This window comes from Mustelus asterias, chromosome 1 (assembly GCF_964213995.1).
Source record: "Mustelus asterias chromosome 1, sMusAst1.hap1.1, whole genome shotgun sequence".
Classification (NCBI taxonomy): Eukaryota; Metazoa; Chordata; class Chondrichthyes; order Carcharhiniformes; family Triakidae; genus Mustelus; species Mustelus asterias.
The window spans coordinates 27,165,409-27,187,226 of NC_135801.1; the positions used below are offsets into that span (position 1 = coordinate 27,165,409).

At 43.2% G+C, this 21,818-nt stretch overlaps 1 protein-coding gene across 2 annotated transcripts in view; it reads right to left on the reverse strand.

Moving 5' to 3' along the window:
• The window catches only part of mgarpa (mitochondria localized glutamic acid rich protein a), a 47,082-nt gene extending 26,414 nt beyond the window's left edge, over positions 1-20,668 (reverse strand). The window contains exons 1-3 of one of the 2 annotated variants that reach the window (XR_013497598.1): positions 20,415-20,666; positions 11,511-11,614; positions 10,646-10,745 (exon numbers count right to left, since the gene is read on the reverse strand). Coding sequence is in view for 1 of the 2 variants with exons in the window: in XM_078210597.1 (XP_078066723.1) it covers positions 10,646-10,745; positions 11,511-11,614; positions 20,415-20,505 (295 nt within the window). In the remaining variant the exon portion in view is untranslated. Of the gene's footprint in view, positions 1-10,645; positions 10,746-11,510; positions 11,615-20,414 lie in introns of both variants that reach the window. The other variant, XM_078210597.1, reaches the window with a different exon arrangement.
• Positions 20,669-21,818: the final 1,150 nt, after the last annotated feature.

Sequence of the window (21,818 nt, forward strand, 5' to 3'; positions counted from 1 at the left end):
TCCGGAGAAGATGTCGTAGCTTCTCCGCTCTGGGGAAGTACTGGACGACAAAGGGTACTCTGTCTGCCGTGTCCCGTGTTTGTCTTCTGAGGAGGTCGGTGCGGTTTTTCGCTGTGGTGCATCGGAACTGTCGATCGGTGTTCTGAGGAGGCCGGTGCGATTTTTCACTGTGGCGCATCGGAACCGTCGAGCGATGTTCTGAGGAGATTGGTTCTGAGGAGGTCACGACACACGACGACGCATGAGGACGGCCTCAACTGGGATCTTGGGTTCATGTCACACTATTTGTAACCCCCACGACTTGCGTGGACTTGCAAAATCTCACTAACTGTCCCGGCTGGAGACAATACACATCTCTTTAACCAGTGCTTAACCCTCTCTCCACTCACATTGTCTATACCTTTAAGACTTGATTACCTGTAAAGACTTGCATTCCAACCATTATTTTGTAAATTGAGTTTGTGTCTTTATATGCCCTGTTTGTGAACAGAACTCCCACTCACCTGATGAAGGGGCAGCGCTCCGAAAGCTTGCGGCTTGTGCTACTAAATAAACCTGTTGGACTTTAACCTGGTGTTGTGAGAGTTCTTACTGTGCTTACCCCATTCCAACGCCGGCATCTCCACATCAAGACTTGAGTAAGACATGGTGCATGCCTTTGATTGTTTCCTTAAGTGGCAATATCAACTAGATAGAAAACTTCTTGTCTGTTCCTTCAAATTATGATATGAATTACTGTACAGCCCTGACAATTCAAAAGGGTTTCTGTGTGGGAAAATCTTGAATTATGCAACATACATCACACAGAAAAGTGGGAATTTAATGCAACAAAAATTGACTGATCAGGTAATTTGAATTTAGAAGATTTGCACTAACTCAGAACAATAATATTTTACGTGGACTCATAGTGAAACTAATCGCTATATAATCCAAATTGTACATGGTTTAGCTCAGTTTGCTGGACAATTGGTTAGTGATGCAGAGCGATGCCAACAGCGTGGGTTCAGTTCCCGTACCGGCTAGGCCTGCTTTCTCAAATTTACTCCTTGCCTGAGGTTTGGTGATCACCACCAGTCAGAGCAGCCAAAGGTCATCTGGGACTCTGATGATTTTACCTTTCAGTGCAGACTCAATGGGCCAAATGGCCTCTTCTACACTGTAATGATTCTATTCATGGATTTTGTCTTCTGCCACCAGCTCCTGCTTTGTGAAGGGTTCCTGTAACAAGGATTGAAAGAGCTGTTCGTCTTTCAAGGCAAAAGACAATCTACAATGATCATCACAGCAGCAACTGTTTCCTAAATGATTTGAGTTTTGTTAATGTCTCCATTAACCTACCTGGAAGGCAGTTCCAGGTGTTAATCACTCTCTGTGTTAAGAAGAGCTTCCTGACAGTTATAATTGGACCTTTCGTCAGTTTAATCCTGTGATGTCCTCATCTTCCTCATCTATGTCAAATGAAACAGAGCAAAATGCATTGCTGCCACCCAATCCTGGCTACAGTGCAGCAATTCCTACTGGGAAGTGTACACATCTAAAACGTGGGTTAAGCATAGCATGGTCTTATAATCTGTAAGTGACTCAAGGAGTCCAAAAATAATTCACATCAGTGTGAATTTCCTGCGGGATCTTCCGCTGGTGCCTGTCGTGGCGGATCAGGAAGCCCGCTGGTGGCCAGCATTAAATGGATTTGTATATCACTAATAGGTTGCAGATGAAGGTCCAACCAGAATGACCCATCCACTTCCGCCAGTGGGAAAAAACGCCGGCCAAAAACATGTCTGGAACAACATGGCGTGCAGAATTTGGGACTAACCTAAACAATGCCTGGGGCTGCCTCCAGAATTTGAGATGGAGGCCACCAGCAACCCTGGACCCTGAAACACCACAGCAGTGGTTGGGGGGAACATCTAGAGGTGGATCTTCCAGATTCAGTGTCATTGAGGAGGTCTATCTTCCAACTTCAGAATGTTCCTAGAGCTCCATCTTTTTTATATAGGGATTGGGGATGTTAGGCACCTTTTCAATATGGCATCCAGATATGATGGCGGGACTCATGCCATCATGCCCTCCCATACAGAATATGGCGCAAAGCCCCCGGGTGCGTAATTAATTAGGTCGGGGCTGGAAGATATGGCATGGTTTCCCGTCGGGCTCCACAGCGGGAAACACTCTGCATTCCCGCCACAGAACTTAGTCGCAGATGGGAGAAGTCCGTCTATGTTTGAAGTTCAGAATATATGGGGGCATGAAGTAAGCCATTCAGCCCAACTGGTCAATGCTAATGTTTATGCTCCATACAAATCTCCTCCCACCTTTCTTCCTCTAACCCTGTCAGTATATCATGCTATTTTTTTCTTACTCTTATGTTCATCTAGATGATCATAAATGTATTTTTTCTCTTTGCCATACCACAACTGCTTCTTGTAGTGATGAATCCCATATTCTTACCACTCTTATGGGAAAGAACTGATTTCTGAATTCCTTATAGATTTATTGGTGACTAGCTTATAAGAATGGACTTGACTTTAGTCTCCCTCATAGGTGGAAATACCTTCCCTAGTTCTGTTCTATCAAATCCTTTCATAATCTTAAGGACATTTCAACCCTGTGTCTTCTCTTTTCTATAGAACAAAAAGATCCAACTGGTGGCATATTTCCCAACCCCTCAGTTCTGTGTGTGATCAAAATCTCTATTGATAACCCCACAGCAAACTCGAGTTGGGTGAACTCAAAGGGTTAGTTTATTTTACACACTCGAAAAGGGGAGGAGGGAGACACAGTAACCTTCTTTGCATTAGTACAATAAGTGAAGGATAGAGGAAAATCTACAGTGCGGGGACCACAGAGAAAAAAGAAAGATTGTTTCACGTAGGTTTCCAAGTCCAGAATCCAAATCCAATGAGGTATTTCTTCATGGAGGTCAGTGAGCTGAAAGTTGATGCTGAATAATGGTGTTGTCCAATGGTGTTGATTTCACATGATGAGATAGGTACACAGAGGTGAACCAGTCTTGTAGGCAATGGTACAGACTTTCCAGCAGGAGCAATGGAGTTGGGCCCAGGTGCCCAACCTGGGCTAGAACTCCCTGTCTGAGAGGCTGCTAGTCAGATAGCAATAAGGCAGACTGAGACTTTGCAGTTCAGCAAGGCAATATTACTGGTTCCACAAGCCAGAGGCCCAAGTCACACGACTGCCACCTCTCTTTGACAAAGGATGTAGTTTTTTTTTAAGTTTATTTATTATTGTCACAAGTAGGCTTACATTAACACTGTAATGAAGTTACTGTGAAAATCCCCTAGTCGCCATATTCCGGCACCTGTTCGGGTAACACTGAGGGAGAATTTGGCACGGCCAATGCACCTAACCAGCACGTCTTTCAGACTGTGGGAGGAAACCGGAGCAACCGGAGGAAACCCATGCAGACACGGTGAGAACGTGCAAACTCCACACGGACAGTGATCCAAGCTAGGAATCAAACCCGGATCCCTGGCACTGTGAGACAGCATTGCTAACTACTGTGCAACTGTGTATGTCCCTCTTCTGGGTTCCTGAGATTGTTAAATGTCTCAATTATTAAGAATTGAAAGGAAGGTTGGAATGTATTTTGCCTCAGCAGATTCCTGTTGGCCAGCCTGGGTTATGAAATGCAGATGACTTTTGTGTAAATCTCTTTGAATTTGGTCTGTGCAGCCCACAGGAGGGTTATCAGTGACTCTTCAGGGATAACGATTTGTGAGTTTCTCCGATACTGCCAGATAGCTTCCTTTGTTCAGTGTTGTAGACATAGATTCAGCCATTTTACTCTAAAATTTATAGGGATATCAGATAGCATTTCTCTACATAGTTTATAAAAATGACACAGGGTGAGATTTTGGTCCCTCACACTGGCCACTTTAATGCAGTGATAATGAACACCCCAGAATATTTGAGACTGCATTAGGGAACAACAAATTAAATAGGGCATAAAACTTGAATAAATGCCTGGGGATCTATATTAAAATACACAGTACATTGGGAATATTCATGATTATCACATAATCTGTACAGACTCATCATTAATCTCCCTGGGATGATGCTGCAAAAACTCGCATGCCACTGCCTTTTTATCTCTTTATAAACATGGAGCCAGGCTTTCTCTACCTTGGCTTGGCCACTGTTCCAGCCAAATGAATAATTCGGCCTGACTAATCCAATCACTAACATGTGATATTTTGAAAAGAAGTGACATGCAATTAAACACGATCGCAAAATGGAAAGGTCAGTGATGTGTTACTTAAATGCTTGTGGTGTAATGGGATCTGTAACATCCACATTCTGCTGGAGTGTTCATGGGGCAATGATTTGTCTCAGACACTGGCACCTTGCAACCTCCATCAAGATCTTAATTATGTTCCTTTTGCCCATCCCACAATCGCATTCTGCCTGATGAACATCAACCTCACAACCCAAGATTAATTTATGTTATTTGGATTGGACCTTCAGCCCTGTGCCAAGATGTTAGTAAGAAGTTTAACAACACCAGGTTAAAGTCCAACAGGTTTATTTGGTAGCAAAAGCCACACAAGCTTTCGAGGCTCTGAGCCCCTTCTTCAGGTGAGTGGGAATTCTGTTCACAAACAGAACTTATAAGACACAGACTCAATTTACATGAATAATGGTTGGAATGCGAATACTTACAACTAATCCAGTCTTTAAGAAACAAAACAATGGGAGTGGAGAGAGCATCAAGACAGGCTAAAAAGATGTGTATTGTGTAAGATGTTAAGCAGCCAATCTCTAAGGTTAGATCCTGGGAACTTTTTATTCATAGAACCCCTACAGTGCAGAGGTAGCATTGCTAACCGCTGTGCCGTCATGTACCTTCCTCTTCTGGGTTCCTGAGATTGTTAAATGTCTCAATTATTAAGAATTGAAAGGAAGGTTGGAATGCATTTTGTCTCAGCAAACTCAGCAGATTTGGCCCATCGAGTCTGCACGGACAACATTCCCACCTAGGCGTTGTCCCCGTAACCCCACACATTTACCCTGCTACTCCCTCTAACTACGCATCCCGGGACACTAAGGGGCAATTTAGCATGGCCAATCCACCTAACCCACACATCTTTGGACTGTGGGAGGAAACCGGAGCACCCGGAGCAAACACAGGCACCTTGCAACCTCCAACAATTATGTTCCTATGTTGCAGACACGGGAAGAACATGCAAACTCCACACAGACGGTGACCCAAGCCGGGAATCGAACCCGGGTCCCTGGAGCTGTGAGGCAGCAGTGTTAACCACTGTGCCACCATGCTGCCCCAAATAGTATTACCTGCCAATTTCCTGTGTCTGGAATGGTAGTGGAGATGATTCCATCATTTTGAATCACAAACATTTGGCCAATAAATATACACTATCCACTTTGCATGTTAAATAGGCTCATAGATTTCAGAAAAGGAACTTCCCTGACATTTGGCAGTCCAGGAGTTTTGACCAAGGTAAACACAGACAAAGGATTCACAGAACCTTTAATGTTACGGCTCTCTGTTTATTTTTGTTAAAGGTGTGATACCATTGTCCAGGGGCTTCCCAAACTGTGGGTCATGAGCTCTGAGGCAGCAATGGCTACTGAGGAGCTTGGACTGAATGTTGACAGCTGAGAAACCCCCTTTAAATCATGGGGGTTTTTTTTCTAATGGTCGACATGGTCCGATGCACAGATCTTTGACACTTATTCCTGCTGCAATAATGGGATGTGAAAAGCCACGTTTTAAAAAAACCCAGCAGTCTAAATACATCCCACCATGCTCAACATCACTTATCCCACCTGCTCAGGAGCTGAAGCCACCCCTTGTGGTGACTGTCTCTTTAAGGGTAACACAGCAGAAAAGGTTCAACTGGCTTGGGGGACCAATTGGGAACAAGAGTGTGGAATCATCCGAGGGGGTGGAGCCCTCTTTTAGGCAGTAGACATGTGGGGAACTATATGGCAGCTTTATGAGCTGCTGTACAGTTTTTCTTACTAATAAATACCTTTTATTCTTCTAATGAAGTTTGCGAAAGTGCATCATTACACTCCTCCCTGCCCTGCCCCACCGAACAAATCTCCTAACCTTTCACACTCTGGGGTCACGCAAAGTCTGATGCATTATAAATTTTGGGAAGTAATGCCATAACCAGCATAAGGCTTTGTACATGACTGTTCACCAACCGTATCAAATTCAGCTACAACCAATACATTTCAGATGGGAGCCAGTGGGAAAAAAGGCAGTGAGGAGGATATAAAATGGCTACAAAGGGTAGAGACTGAGCAAGAATATTGCCGATGAAGTCTAATGTGGAGAAATGTGAAATTATCCACTTTGGCACCAAGATTGGAAAAGCAGAACATGTTTTAAATGGCAACAGACTAGTAAATGTTGCAAGGGATTTGAGGGGCCTTGTACACAAATCATAGCATGTTAACATAGCATGCAGATAATGCAAGCAATTAGCAAGGCAAATAGTGTGCTAGTCTTTATTATAATAGGGTTGAAGTATAAGATTAAGAAAGTTTTGCAGCAACTTTGCATTTGAAGCCACCCAGAAATAATGAGGGGCATAGATCAGTTAGATAGTCAACATCTTTTCCCAAAGGTAGGGGAGTCTAAAACTAGAGGGCATAGGTTTAAGGTGAGAGGGGAGAGATACAAAAGGGTCCAGAGGGGCAATTTTTTCGCACTGAGGGTGGTGAATGTCTGGAACGAGCTGCCAGAGGTAGTAGTAGAGGTGGATACAATTTTGTCTTTTAAAAAGCGCTTAGACAGTTACATGGGTAAGATAGGTACAGGGGGATATGGGCCAAACGTGGGCAATTGGAACTAGCTTGTGGTTAAACAAAGGGCGGCATGGACAAGTTGGGCTGAAGGGCCTGTTTCCATGCTGTAAACCTCTATGACTCTAATTACTTGAGCTTTGTTGAGAGACCACATCTGGAGTAATGTGAACAATTTTGTTCCCTTGACCTATACTTACCTTAGACAGGGTGAAACAAGGGTTCACCAGATTGATTCCTGAGATGCAAGCGCTATCTTATGAGAAGGGATCGAGTACTGGGCCCTCCCTGGAGTTTAGAAGAATGAGAGACGATCTCATTGAATTGTATAGTTTTCTTACAAGGCTCGGTAGGATAGATGCTGAGAGATTGTTTTCCTGAGTTGAAGGTCTAGATTGAGATCATAGCCTCAGGATAAGGAGTCAGCCATTTATGACGGAGCTGAGGAGAAATTTCTTCACTCCGAGATTGGTTAAAATTTGGTATTCTCGACCCTGGAGAATGTAGTTAGGGCATAGGCTGCTGCTTTTGCTTCGATGCCTATCATTCGTACGATAATCACATCCCGACCTCACTATCTGTTTCGTGTCAACACAGGGCGTGGTGGATGCTCAGTCGATGTATATCTTCAAGTCAGAGACAACTGAACCATGCAGGAATTAAGTAATATGGAGATCCGGCAAGAAAGTGGAGTTGAGATTGAGGATCAGTCATGATCATAGTAAATGGCAGAGCAGACACGATGGCAGCCCACTCCAGCTCCAATATCTGATGTTCTTATTTTCAGATCACTCTGTTTCTACTCTCGAATTCTATACTGTTAGAACTGATGTTGAAGAATTATTCATCTTCCTCAGTTATAAAACACCTCTCGGCAATCCTGTTATAAAATTATTGGCATTGCCCAGTATTTGGCATATTAATGACTAACCCAGAGGTAACCATCTCAATTCGCATCTCTGAATTACATTTACAGATGAAATCTGTTGGTGCTGGTGCATCTATTGTGCATCTCTGATACAATTAGCCAAGCATAACATTGTTCACAATGCAGCACTTAATTCATTCTGTCAGCATGTCAAGATGCAAGATTAAACACCCTACTGAAAATGGTGAAGTCAAATCCTTTGATGATCATACTGCCACATAAAAACAGGAAGTGGGAGCAGGACTGGACTGTACGGCTTGTCGAACATGTTCCACCACCCAAAGCAATTTTAACTGATCCCGGGCTTCAACTCCACTTTTCCACCCGCTCTGCATATCCCTTGATTCCCGGAGAGACTAAATATCTGCCTATCCCAGCCTTAAAAACATCCAACGACGGAGTGTCCACATCCATCCGGGGTAGAGAATTCGAAAGATTCACAATCCTTTGAGTGAAGTAGTTTCTCCTCATCCCAATCTTTCTGGGAGCAGTACTCTTAAAGTAAAGTTAAAGTTTGCTTATCAGTCACAAGTAAGGCTTACATTAACACTGCAATGAAGTTACTGTGAAATTCCCCTCGTCGCCACACTCTGGCGCCTGTTCGGGTCACTGCACCTAACCAGCACGTCTTTCAGACTGTGGGAGGAAACTGGAGCACCCAGAAGAAACCCACGCAGACACAGGGAGAATGTGCAAACTCCACACAGACAGTGACCCAAGTTGGGAATCGAACCCGGGTCCCTGGCGCTGGGAGGCAGCAGTGCTGACCACTGTGCCACCGTGCCGCCTCCCTCAAATTGCAAGGCCTTCCCATTCAGCCCTTTCCTTTTAACCGCTCACATATGTCTTACCAGTGATTAAACAAGGTACAATGTGAAGTAACGTAGTTTCACCGCTCTCTCCTCAGCTGAAAGATAGATACTTCCCAACTCCCAGACTCTAGTGTGATTTTAACTTTAAGGGTCGATCAACCTCCTTCAAGTTCTAAATGAATTCTGCTTACTCTCCCCAGCAGCACCAGAATGTACAAGCCTTTTCCAAATGGTCACGAAATCACCAATCAGCACAATCACTCAACCACAAATTTATTGAAATGACAAGAAGCACGAGAGTTGGAAGATATTTGCACTGACTTGTGATTTTGTGTTTAAATACATGGGAAGTAACATAGTGCTAAATTTAATTCTGTTGCTCCATATCCTTAAATTAGCCAAGAGAAATATGATAGGAGCTATTTTTGATTTTCCTGGCTTTTAAAAGTCAGCACTTATAATAATAAAAATGACACGGGTGTGATTGATCCCACTTTCATATCTGTAATATAGATGATTATCAGATTGAATTCTCAAAAGACAATCGGGTACTGTATAAGGCTGGCTGCTGATCCACTATTACTCATTCCGCACTCTTACCAATGTCCGATTTCACCCCAATACCTGCTTATCTGTTTGTTGTCACACAGATAGCTTGGCAGAAGTTTAGAAGTTTGTTTATTAGTATCACAACTAGGCTTACATTAACACTGCAATGAAGTTACTGTGAAAATCCCCAGTGTTCTCAAAATAAGACTTCTGAGATGTTTTCAAGGAAATAAAAGGACCAGCTTTGGTAAATACGATCTAAATTAATTGCTTGCATGATAATCTATCCTTTGTAATTGCTTAAATTTGTTTCCTAATCATTGCATAATTTATTTTCTGGCATGTTCCCAGTGCTTATATCTCTGCCAGTGTCAAATAGGTCATGCAGAAAGCCACTAATATGTTGTTGCTTTTTCAATCCTCCCTATCCATCCCATGGGAAAGGTTCTGATCTCCATTTGGGACAATCCTTTAAAAGGACCTTGACAGGTTTTTTGAGAGATGAGGATATTGCCAAGTACAAATAGATCTAGATTGGTTTCCCATTAAGAATGATATTAAAATTCTCATCCTCATTTGCAAGCCCCTCCTTGCCCTTGACCCTCCCTATCTCTCTATGCCCTCTAACCACACAAGCCCTCAAGATCTCTATATTCCTCCATTCAGGCCTCTTGAACATCACCAGTTTTTATTACACTAACATTTGTGACCATGCTTTCAGCTGCCTAAGCTCTAAGTTCCAGAATCTCTTCCCAAAATCTCTTCACCTCTCTCTCCTCCTTTAAGACAACCCTTAAAATTGATCCCTTTGACCTAGGTTCTCTGTCTTCTCTGGTTTGATACTCCCTTTTTGTGGTGTCAAATCTTGTTTGAAAAATGCTCTTGTAAGGTGCCTTGGGATGTTTTACCATATTATTTTTGAGGTAAAAAAGTTTTATCAGTACATTTACAGATGACGCTTTACAATAATGACCAACTATAAGTCACTTTTAGGGTTGTTCAGAGAGGGCAAAGCCATTCCCCCCATCACTTCAGCGAGGTGCCCATCATTGGGCCCTGCTCTTTTTTGTTTGTCTCAGTGGGTAGCATTACAGTGGAGTGAGCGTTCAGTGTACACACATGCCAGAATTTTACCGCCTCGCCTGCCCAAGACTCGTAAGATCCCACCCAAGACCAATGGAGAATCCCATTCTGCAAGCTTCGCCCGTCCCTATTCTGGGGCGGGTGAGGAGGTGAAATTCTGGCCACAGTCTATTGACAGGTTCGATGGGCCGAACAGTCTTTTCTCTTCTTATAATTCCTACAAACTATAACTGAACAAAAGCCTCTAAACTTTTCCAATCTTCTAAACTTTTTTGGGAGGAAGTCATTTGCTCCCATCAATGTTTATTTTGACGGCATATTCTAGACCAGTTATAACAACCCAATGCCTATTAACAGCAAACTAGCCTCGCCCCAGACCTCCAAGCAATAATTCCAGCTGCTGACAGCAAGCTCAAGCCTAATGCAACAAACACATAATGATCTGGGGAGCATTAAATCAAAAACAAAAGTAACTCACTCTTTGGTTGCGAAGCTCTCCACTCAGTCTTTGGGCGTTCCATTATCTCTGTAACTCTCTCATTGTACCTGGTTTTGTCCTTGTGCAGAACTTTGTATGTCTGTGCAAACATATTCCAACATTAATTTGTTAATTTGAAAAAAATGCAAATGTTTGTGAATTTTCCTGTTTATACATATAATTAAAATGGAAAACAAGTTATTTATTTTTCATCCTCTTTGAATTCTCTCAACCATAGAACTATAGAATCCATACAGCGCAGAAGGAGGCCATTTGGCCCGTTGAGTCTGCACTGACTTTCCAAAAGTGCATCTTATCCAGGCCCACCTCCTGTCCTAACCCTGCAACCCTTTGCATTTACCATAGTTAATCCACCAAACCTACACATCTTTGGACATGAAGGGCCAATTTAGCATGATCAATCCTCCATCTTTGGAGTGTGGGAGGAAACCGGAACACCCGGAGGAAACCCACGCAGACAAGGGGAGAACGTGCAAATCCACACCAGTCACCCAAGGCCAGAATTGAACCCTGATCCCTGCCACTGTGAGGCAGCAGTACCACCCATACACTACATTCTGCCTGGGAGTTCAGTAAGGTAATCTGCACCTGGGTCTTTTCTAGTGCTGCTCTAGAACTGTCCCTTTGGGCATTCCAGAGTGTCTTTTAAGTCAAAAACATCCAAATTTACCTTCCCTTTCACTGTGGGGCAACTCCACAAAGTGAAACAGGGAGTTTGGCGCCCAGGGAATCTTGGCTGTGAGTTTACTACCCTCAGCTCCAGGGGGGGAAGGGTGCCCTATTGTTCAAAGTCGAAGAGTGCAGTCTTAAACAGATATATGTGTTTAATTAAACTGGGTCTTACATAAACACTTCCGCCTGCAATCACTGCACCGACCATCAGGCTTAATATCATGTTCTCACTTGAGGAGCCTGGAGGACCACCAGAAGACATCTGGCGAATGGATGCTGCAAAGCAATGCAAAGTCATTAGTCTTAGCAAATACAGAAACATATAAAGCTGAATTTGGAACTGTCATTGTTGTCAACATTGATGGGATAATTAGACTGAAAATATTGAAAACCATAAACACTGACACTTTCTTCTGTATCTATTAGTACATTCTCAACTAACTGTTACATTGTATTATACATTTAACCTTGCTATATAATAATATTTCTAATACCCCATGGAGTGGCATGGTGGCACAGTGGTTAGCACTGCTGCCTCACAGCGCTAGGGACCCGGGTTCAATTCCAGCCTCAGGTCACTCTCTGTGCGGAGTCTGCACATTCTCCCCGTGTCTGCGTGGGTTTCCTCCGGGTGCTCCGGTTTCCTCCCACACTCCAAAGATCTGCGGGTTAGATTGATTGGCCATGATAAATTGACCTTGAGTGTCAGGGGATGAGCAGGGTAAATATGTGGGGTTGTGGGAGTAAGGCCTGGGTGAGATTGTGGTTGGTGCAGACCCAATGGGCCGAATAGCCTTCTTCTGCACTGTAGGGATTCTATCAAAGCATGTTACAGGGCCACTGGCACAGAGGGGTTGATCTCCTGTGGTACAGCACTAAAATAAAAGTCTTTATTATCTCAAAGCTGTGATCAATTAATTCTTGAAGTGCACTCCAGTCTATTATTCTCGAATGTACATATTCATGTTGAGTTCAGTAGAATAGTTTTATTGGATTTGTAGCAAGTTTTCTTTTTTTTTCAGCCATTTGTATCATGGTGGGCAGAAATGGACAGCAGACCCCTGTGACTGAATTGCAAAGTTGACATTAAGGTCATGTTTTGTTTCGGTACATACTACCACACTACAGAGCAGTAGGATGACTGGTCTATCATTCAAACAGTTTGAACGTTAATAGGGAAAAGTCAGCCAAAACCAATGCCAGCTTCAAGTAGAATCAAAATACAGCATAATGTTAAAAAGGCAGAATTACACGCACTCTATTTGAATGCACACAGCATATACAACCAATTGAGTGAATTGACGGGGAGGCGATGGTCTAGTGATATTATCGCTCGACTATTAATCCAGAAATGCAGCTTATGTTCTGGGGACCTGGGTTGGAACCCCGCCACGGCAGATGGTAGTTGAATTCAATAAAAAAAATCTGGAATTAAGAATCTGCTAATGACCATGAAACTATTGCCGATTGTCGGAAAAACCCATCTGGTTCACTCATGTCCTTTAGGGAAGGAAATCTGCCGTCCTTACCTGGTCTGGCCTACATGTGACTCCAGAGCCAAAGCAATGTGGTTGACTCTCAACTGCCCTCTGAAATGGCCTGGCTCAGCACTCAGTTGTCAAGAAGGCAGCCACCACCACCTTCTCAAGGGCAACTAGGAATGGGCAATAAATGCTGGCCAGCCAGTGACGCCTATGTCCCATGAATGAATAAAGCGTTATGATCATGGAGGAATAAACATGGAATTATACATGGAAATGTTGTACTTTAAAAATGACGTGAGTTTTATATTTTATAATGGACACCAAAGATGGCTGAGAATTTGCAGTTAGCCACTGACTGGAATGGCTGCAAGGTGTTTCCAAACAGGGTACTTCTAGAAGAATCCAAAGAGCGATTACCATCTCTGATAAAGGCAAGGGAACATAATGGCTATCACATCTAAAAGACCTTGGGTGTAATTGCCTAGACTGACTAGTGTATTCTGGGTTTCTAGTTGGAATATGCAATTCGAGGGTTAAAGCTAGCTGAGAGAGCTGTCCAGTATCTGAATGCCTGCCCTGCCAGTCTATCTGTATGTGTATTTTGTTAAGGACCCGGACCAGAATCCCAAGGTATATTATGAAGCCAGACTAGACCCCAACAATTTTTCAATTTTAGCATAATTATGAGGAAAGGATATTTCCTTCCAGGAATGATTCCACTGACAAAGTAGGGACCTTTTATAATAAAACAATTTTTATTTCATAACACAGTTTAAATATAACTCCAACAAATGAAGCAACCAACAGTTGAACAATATTTAAAAATGAAAGGAAGCAACTTTACTTTCTAGTTTTGACTGTTCCAGTTCCAAATAAGCCCCATTCATGCATAAATCAAATCTACTTTTCAATAAATGCAGTTAGCAAATCCAGGCATACTTGCTGTAAAGTGTGTTAACAATCTTGAAGATTTGAGAGTGAGATTTTGTGGGGAAAGAGTGAATTCTCAGGAACAGCCTGTACGTGACTCTGACTTTAGCAGACCTACAACTACAACTCCTTAGTTTTTTTCCCTGTATAGACTTAACTCCTCCCATTACCATATGGGCACCTAATGGATAACTCATGACCCTTTCAACCAACCTAATCAAAATCCTCAGGAGAAATCTCCATCTGTAAACAAAAATCCATAGGTTCTATCCTAAGTAAACACTACGTGGCTAAAATGAGTAATTATCCTGCTCTCGCAGCATCTGAGCTCCTTCCAGACATACCGACTACCTATAGAATAAAGCTGAATTTTTAAACATTCCTCTTAAACATAAAAGGATATTATATATCAATTGCACAACTATCATCACAGCATGCTCTTAGGAAAAGCAGCTGGAAGTTTTCCACACTGAAGGTGTGTGATACAGTACCAAAAGCAGTGCCCCTGGAAAAAGGAAATCGCCATTTTTTACAGGAATATAAAAAAAACCTCTCTGATTGTGGAAGTCAACTAGCCAACAAAAAGGATCGCAGCTAAAAAAAAAAGAAATGAAATATTTCCACCAAACCACAGAACTCCTGAATCCAATTTTACTGGAATCAATTTGTAACGACTGTATTCATCATCATATACTCTTTGCAAGTCAAAAGCTGTCCCAAATAACTTTATATTTATATTTACTTAATATTGGACTCAATTCTTTCTTCTAATCCATATAAATGTAGATGCATGTATTTATCCTTACCTTTTTAGTAGTTAATAAACTTACTCTATCTTAGCTCAAAAAGGCCTGGTTAAATTGGCTCCTTTTTAAACTATTGGGTCTGGGAAAGATACCCAAGGGAACAGGAACCTTGTTAGATTAAACCTTGTTGCTGACAGCAGAGTTGAATAAAGACATGGAACCGGTCATCTCTCCTCACCCATGTTTGTAACAATATGGGAAAATCCCAGCTGAATGGGTCTTGCTTGGATCAATAACTTTTGGGGAACCTCACCTGGAGCTGGTCATAACAATAGAATAAAGAGGTGTGATCAGATTGTCATTATGGTGACATGGCTGCAGGGTGATTAGGTCTGGGAACTGAACATTCAAGGATATTCAATATTTAGGGGGGCAGGCAAAAAGGAATAGGAGGTGTGATAGTGTTAATAGTAAGGGAGATCAGTATATTAGTGAGAGAGGATCTTAGATCAGAATAATAGGATTGTAAAATCTGAGTGGAGCTAAGAAACAGCAAGGAGCAGTAAACATTGGTAAAAGCTATTTATAGGCCATCAAACAGTAATGGTGATGTAGAGCATGGTATAAATCAGTAAATTAGAGATACATGTAACAATAACTATGGGTGACTTCACTCTACATTTAGACTGGGTAAATCCAATGAGCACTAAGGCTGTGAAGGGTGATTTCCTGGATTGTTTATGAGATGGTTTTCCAGAACAGTATGTTGAGGTACCAACCAGGGAATAGGCTATTTTGGATCTAGTATTAAGCAATGAGAAAGAACTAATTAATAATCTTATTGCAAAAGAACCTTTAGGGAAGAGTGACCATAACATTTTCCATTAAGTTTGAAAATGATGTTTTTCAATCTTAAATCTAAACAAAGGAAGCTAGAAGATTGAGGGGCAAGTTTGCTGGTTTACAACAAATATATATTCATTTAAGGCACAAAAGCCAAACAGGAAAAGTGAATCAACTGTGGCAAACAAAGGAATTTAAAGATTGTATTAGATCAAAGGAAGAGGCTTGTAAAGTTGCCAAAAGAAAACTGTAAGCTTTGAGGATTGGGAGCAATTTAGAATTCAGCAAAGAAGGACCAAGAAACTGATCAAAGGAACAATTGACGATGAATATAAACTAGCAAGAAACATAAGGAATGACTGTAAAAGCTTTGAAAGGTATACAAAAAGGAAAATATTTACAAAGACAAATCTGGGTTCATTACCGGAAAAGACAGGAGAATATAAAATGCAGGCGGCGCAGTGATTAACACTGCTGCCTCACAGCACCAGGGACCTGGGTTCGATTCCGGCCTCGGGTCACTGTCTGTGTGGACTTTGCATGTTCTCGCCGTGTCTGCATGGGTTTCCTCCAGGTGCTCCGATTTCCTCCCACAGTCCAAAAATCTGTGGGTTAGGTAGAATGGCCATGCTAAATTGCCCCTTATTGTCCCAAAGTATGTAGGTTAAGGGGGTTTGTGGAATAAATATGTGGGGTTACAGGGATAAGACAAGGGATTGGGACTGGGTAAGATGCTCTATTGGAGAGTTGGTGCAGACTCGATGGGCTGAATATCCTCCTTCAGCACTGTAGGAATTCTATGATTCTATGGGAATAGGGAAGTGGTAGAGAAACTACATAATGCATTTGTCTCTGTCTTCATGGAGGAAGATACAAAAAAAACCTCCCAGAAATAATAGAAAACCAAGAGATTAGTGGGAATGAGGAACTGGAAGAAATTAGTATCAGTAAAATAGTAGTACTGGAGAAATTAATGGGACGGTAAGTTAATTAATCCCTGGGACCTGGTGACTTACATCTCAGAATGTTGAAAGGGATGGCTATAGAGGGAATGGATTCATTGATGGTCATCTTTCAAAATTCCACAGATTCTGGAATGGTGCCTGCAGATTGGAAGGTGGCAAATGTAACCCCACTATTTAAGAAAAGAGGGAGAGAGAAAACAGGACACTGCAGACTAGCTAGCCTGACAACAGTAGTAGGGAAAATATTAGAATCTAAGGATGTGATAAGTGGACACTTTGAAAATAATGATAGACTGAGCAGTGCCAATGTGGATTTATGAAAGGAAAATAATGTTTGACTAACCTATTGGGAGTTTTTTGAGGAAGTTACTAGCAGAATAGATAAGGGGGAACCAGTTGATGTTGTGTATTTGGATCTTCAGAAGACTTTTGGTAAGGCCCCACATAAAAAGTTTGTAAACAAAATTAAAGCACTTGGGATTGGGAGGTAACATACTGGCAGGATTAAGGATTGGTAACAGACAGAAAACAGTAAGAATAAAGAAGTAATTCCCAGGCTGGCAGGTTGCTATTGGTGGGATACTACAAGCATCAGTACTTGGGCCCCAGCTGTTTATATCAATAGTTTTGGTATGAGGACCAAACGTAATATTTCCAAGTTTGCAGGTAACACAAAACTAGGTGGGAATGTGTGTTGTGTGAAATATTGCAAATAGGCTTCAGTGTGATTTGGAGAGGCTTAGTGAATCGGTAAGAATGTGACAGATATCATATACTGAGGGTAAGTATAAGATTATCTGCCTTGGTAGGAGGAACAAAGCTGCAAAGTACTTCTTACATGGTGAGAGATTAAGCATTAATGCCCAAAGGGACCTGGGTGTTCTTGTTCATAGAACCATAGAATCCCTACAATGCTGAAGGAGGCTATTTGGCCCATTGAGTCTGCACCAACTCTCCAAAAGAGCATCTTACCCAGGTCCACCCCCAACATGTCTCTGTAACTCCATGCATTTACCATGGCTAATTCACCTAACCTACACATCTTTGGACACTAAGGAGCAATTTTATTGTGGCCAATTGACCTAACCCGCACATCTTTGGAGTGTGGGAGGAAACTGGAGCACCCAGAGAAAACCCATGTAGACACAGGGCGAACGTGCAAACTTCACACAGTCACCCAAGGCCGGAATTGAACCCGGGTCCCTGGCAATGTGAGGCAGCAGTGCTAACCACTGTGCCACTCATGAGTCATGAAAAGCTGAAGTGCAGCAAGCAACTTGCAAGCTAAATGGTATGTTTCACAGCTGTCAGGGTGTCAAGGTCCACCACAAATGGGGATCTCTTGAAATCATAGAATAGAATGCCTACAGTGCAGAAGGAGGCCATTCAGCCCATCGAGTCTGCAGCAGCCACAATCCCACCCAGGCCCTATTCTAGTAACCCCTCATATTTACCTTGCTAATCCCCCTGACACTAAGAGCCAATTTATCATGGCTAATCAACCTAGCCCGCACATCTTCGGATTGTAGGAGGAAACCAGAGCACCCGGAGGAAGCCCACGCAGATGGGGAGAAAGTGCAAACTTCACACAGACAGTGACCCGAGGCCGGAATTGAACCTGGGTCACTGACACTGTGAGGCAGCAGTGCTAACCACTGTGCCACCGTGCTGCCCCTTCATCATGCGAGGATTTGATTACAGGAGTAAAATATATCTTGCTTCAATTGTACAGAACCTTGGTTGGACCAAACCAACAGTATTCTATACAGTTTTGGTCTTCTTACCCAAGAGGCAGTGGAGGTTCACCCAACTGATTCCTGGCATGGTTGGACTGCCCTATGAGGAGAGATTCAGGAGACTGGGCATGTATTCTCTAGAGTTTGGAAGAAGGAGAGGTGATCTCAATGGAAATTGCAAAATGCTTACAGGGGCGAGACAAGCAGAAAGCATCTTTCTCCTGGCTGGGGAAAGGCGGTGTGTGTGTATATGTGTGTGTGTGTGTGTGTGTGCGGGGCGGGGGGGGAAACGGTAGCTCCAGAATGAGGAAACTCCTCAGAATTGAAGTAACATCACGGCACGGTAGCACAGTGGTTAGCACTGCTGCTTCACAGCTCCAGGGTCCCGGGTTCGATTCCCGGTTCGGGTCACTGTCTGTGTGGAGTTTGCACATTCTCCTCGTGTCTGCGTGGGTTTACTCCGGGTGCTCCGGTTTCCTCCCACAGTCCAAAGATGTGCGGGTTAGGTTGATTGGCCAGGTTAAAAATTGCCCCTTAGAGTCCTGGGATGTGTAGGTTAGAGGGATTAGCGGGGAAATATGTGGGGGTAGGGCCTGGGTGGGATTGTGGTCGGTGCAGACTCGATGGGCCGAATGGCCTCCTTCTGCACTGTAGGGTTTCTATGATTTCTATGAAAAACAAGTCCAGGGTGTGTTTAGCAGAGACCCCTGGAAACAAGAGTTTCCGGAAGTTTGGGGTTCCTTCCGGAGGCTCTTCTCTCTCTAATTTCCAGTGACACATGATCTAACATCACTGATGATGTATTATTACTATTACATAATAGCTGTTAACAGTTTATATTACAAGAATAAGGGTCAAGCCATTTAACACTGAGATGAGGAGGAATTTCTTCCCTCAGAAGGTAATGGATCTTTGGAATTCTCTCCCCCAGCGGGCTGGAGAGACTGGGTCATTATGTTCAAGGCAGAAATTGATAGACTTCTGGATACTAATGACATCAAGGAATATGGGATAGTATTGGGATAGTATGGTGTCGAGGTAGACCATCAGCCATGAACTGAATGACGGAGCAGGCTTGAGTGGCCTGCTCCTATACTCCTCTGCTGAAATATCAGGTAGATTGTGCTGCTTTTGAATTAATTCGGCAAGATCATACTGAGATAAAAGCAAAATACTGCGGTTGCTGGGGAGAAACAATGTGTAGAAGGGTCCTATCGAACTCCAAACGTTAACTCTCTCTCTCCCCACAGATGCTGCCAGACCTGCTGAGTTTATCCAGCATTTTTGTTTTTGTTTCAGGGGAATAGTGGACTCTCTTTCTGTAGTTGGTTGACTTTGGGCTTTTTAGATTAAAAAGACTTCCAGGATCTCTAGCATGAGACAGACAAAGCATTATTTTCTGCAGTTTGTTTTCTTTCCCCTGGATTCGGTCACTAATCTGGAGCCGGGGGCCAAATAGCAATGAGGGGCTTTGGGCTAATTTCTGGCAAGCAGGCCCCTGTATTCAGGGTGAGAGGGGGCAACAACTTCTCGCACAGAGTCTTTCTGTCTAAAACAAACACAGCGCAACGATCCGCAGTCCTGTTTATCTGCCCTCTCTTCCATGTACTATTCAATCAATCATTGGCAAGTCCGGGCAATAAACTTAAAGGGAACATCCCATTCATTCAAACTCTTACCCCAGTCATCACTCTCCACACTTTCCCCAGTTGGGCTAACAAAATAATCAAGCAAAACTTTAGGTGGACCTCCCTATACAGATATTTTTAAACCCGGTTGCGAGATTGGGGAGGGAGTGGAATGAATGGAAAAGTCCTCCTTTCTGGTCTGACGCTGATTCAGCAAAGCATCTGGATGTGCCTGGGGCTAAATGGTTTCATAACAAGCTTTAAAGTGAAACACACACACACGCGAGTGGGTGTGGAACCAGTTTTATCTGTTCTTGTATAAAACCCGCAACGGATATTAAAAAAAACTGCTTCAAAAGGCATTCCCCGTGTTGTGAATAAGGATCAGCCTTTTTCGAAATGGAGTGCGTGACCTTGGAGTCTCACTCTGTAGGACAGTGAATTCACCGCAGCTTTTACTCCATTCATCACACTCCCCCCCCCCCCCCAAAGGCAGTGTCCCTCAAAACAAAACAGAACTTCTGTCCCTTTAAAACCAACAAGTCCATCGCAAATCGCTGAAATGTTGACATTTTGCGACAGGGGTTGTTATGATACATTTATTTTTTATTTAACTTGAAACCCTTCCAATCCCTACATCAACGGCAAAGAGTGGAATCTCTGATCACCCCCTCCACTGCCTTATTTTAAAATAAACCTCATGCTTTCAAATTTAAAGACAAGCACCTGCATTGCAATACTTACTATTTCTATATACGTTCCTGATTGCCCGTGAGGAGGTCGGGTTCCTTGCCAAGGGCACCAGGTTGTGCCAGGCGGTCCTGCAGAGATACATTGTCACACTGCAGGTCAGTGTTGCAGTAGCGAGAAGCGGGAGGATGGCTGCCACACTCGGCGCTGCCCCGGTTTAAAGCAGGGAGATCCCCCTGGTTCTCTCTGTCCCTCTTTTCCCCACCTCTCTGTCTGATCCAACCACTCGCAAGCGTCACGTCGACCGCAAGCGTACAGCGTGGCCCCAGAGGTCGCTCCTGTCGTGTGTCTTCGGCATGAACACACACACACACACACATAAATACCAGAATAATTATTAAAACACACGAACAAAACGTCCCAAGCTGCAGCCGCTGTAACCAAATTTACTGTCACACAGCCAAACTGCACAGGAGAACATTTCAGCAACATTGTAGAGTCCCTGCATGTTGTGTTAAAGATATTTTGTCTGAATGCACTTTACACTTTTTTGACTTAATTTATTTTCTGATTCTCTCACCGTAATTGTCCCCTCCCCCCTCCGAAGCCATATGGGCTAGGACCTAAATGTCCATGTTATTGTCTTCATGAACTGCCAACATCTGTGGAGCTTTGGACTTGTTTGAATTCACATGCGCATTTAAATTGCTGATGTTGGCAAACCTTTTGGTAGCTTAATTTACAATGTGCCCGTCCAAGAGAGGGAAGACGGGCTCAGTCCAAATCAGCCCCCAGGCTCACACAGCTCAGAAAGGACATTGTACATAAGCAGCACAAACAGGGACAGGTGCCGTGGGTTGCAGGCTGGACCTCATGGGCTCGAAGTGGGGGAGTCACCCTGTCCAGGTGGCGATTGTTGTGGGGAAACTGGGCTGTTGGCAGGCTCTTTGACCGCTGGGTGGTGGGGAGAAGGATCAGAGTCACCCAGCAGCCAGACATTCGCTTCCGGCGGGGAATTAATTGACATTATCAGTGAGAAAAAGGTTGACTGAAGTTTGCCCTCCCTTGCCAGGAAGACTCAGCCCCAGCTCAGGCTGAGCTGACTTAATACCTTTCTGTGCTTTTTCTTGCATAAACTACTGTCTGAATTTATGCAGAATAAACTTTCCCGTCAGTTTTTCTGAAATTGAAGTCCTTTTTTGTTCACGTCTTACCGAGTGGAAGCACTAATTATTTAATGTTTTCAATCAATTCGCAATAGCATCAAGGAAAACTGAAGTCATGATTCATTTTTGATTTGTCAAAAGGTTTTAAGTTTATTTATTAGTGTCACAGCAGGCTTACATTAACACTGCAATGAAGGGGAGGCAATGGCCGAGTGTTATCGCCAGACTATTAATCCAGAAACTCAGCTAATGTTCTGGGGACCCGGGTTCGAATCCCGCCATGGCAGATGGC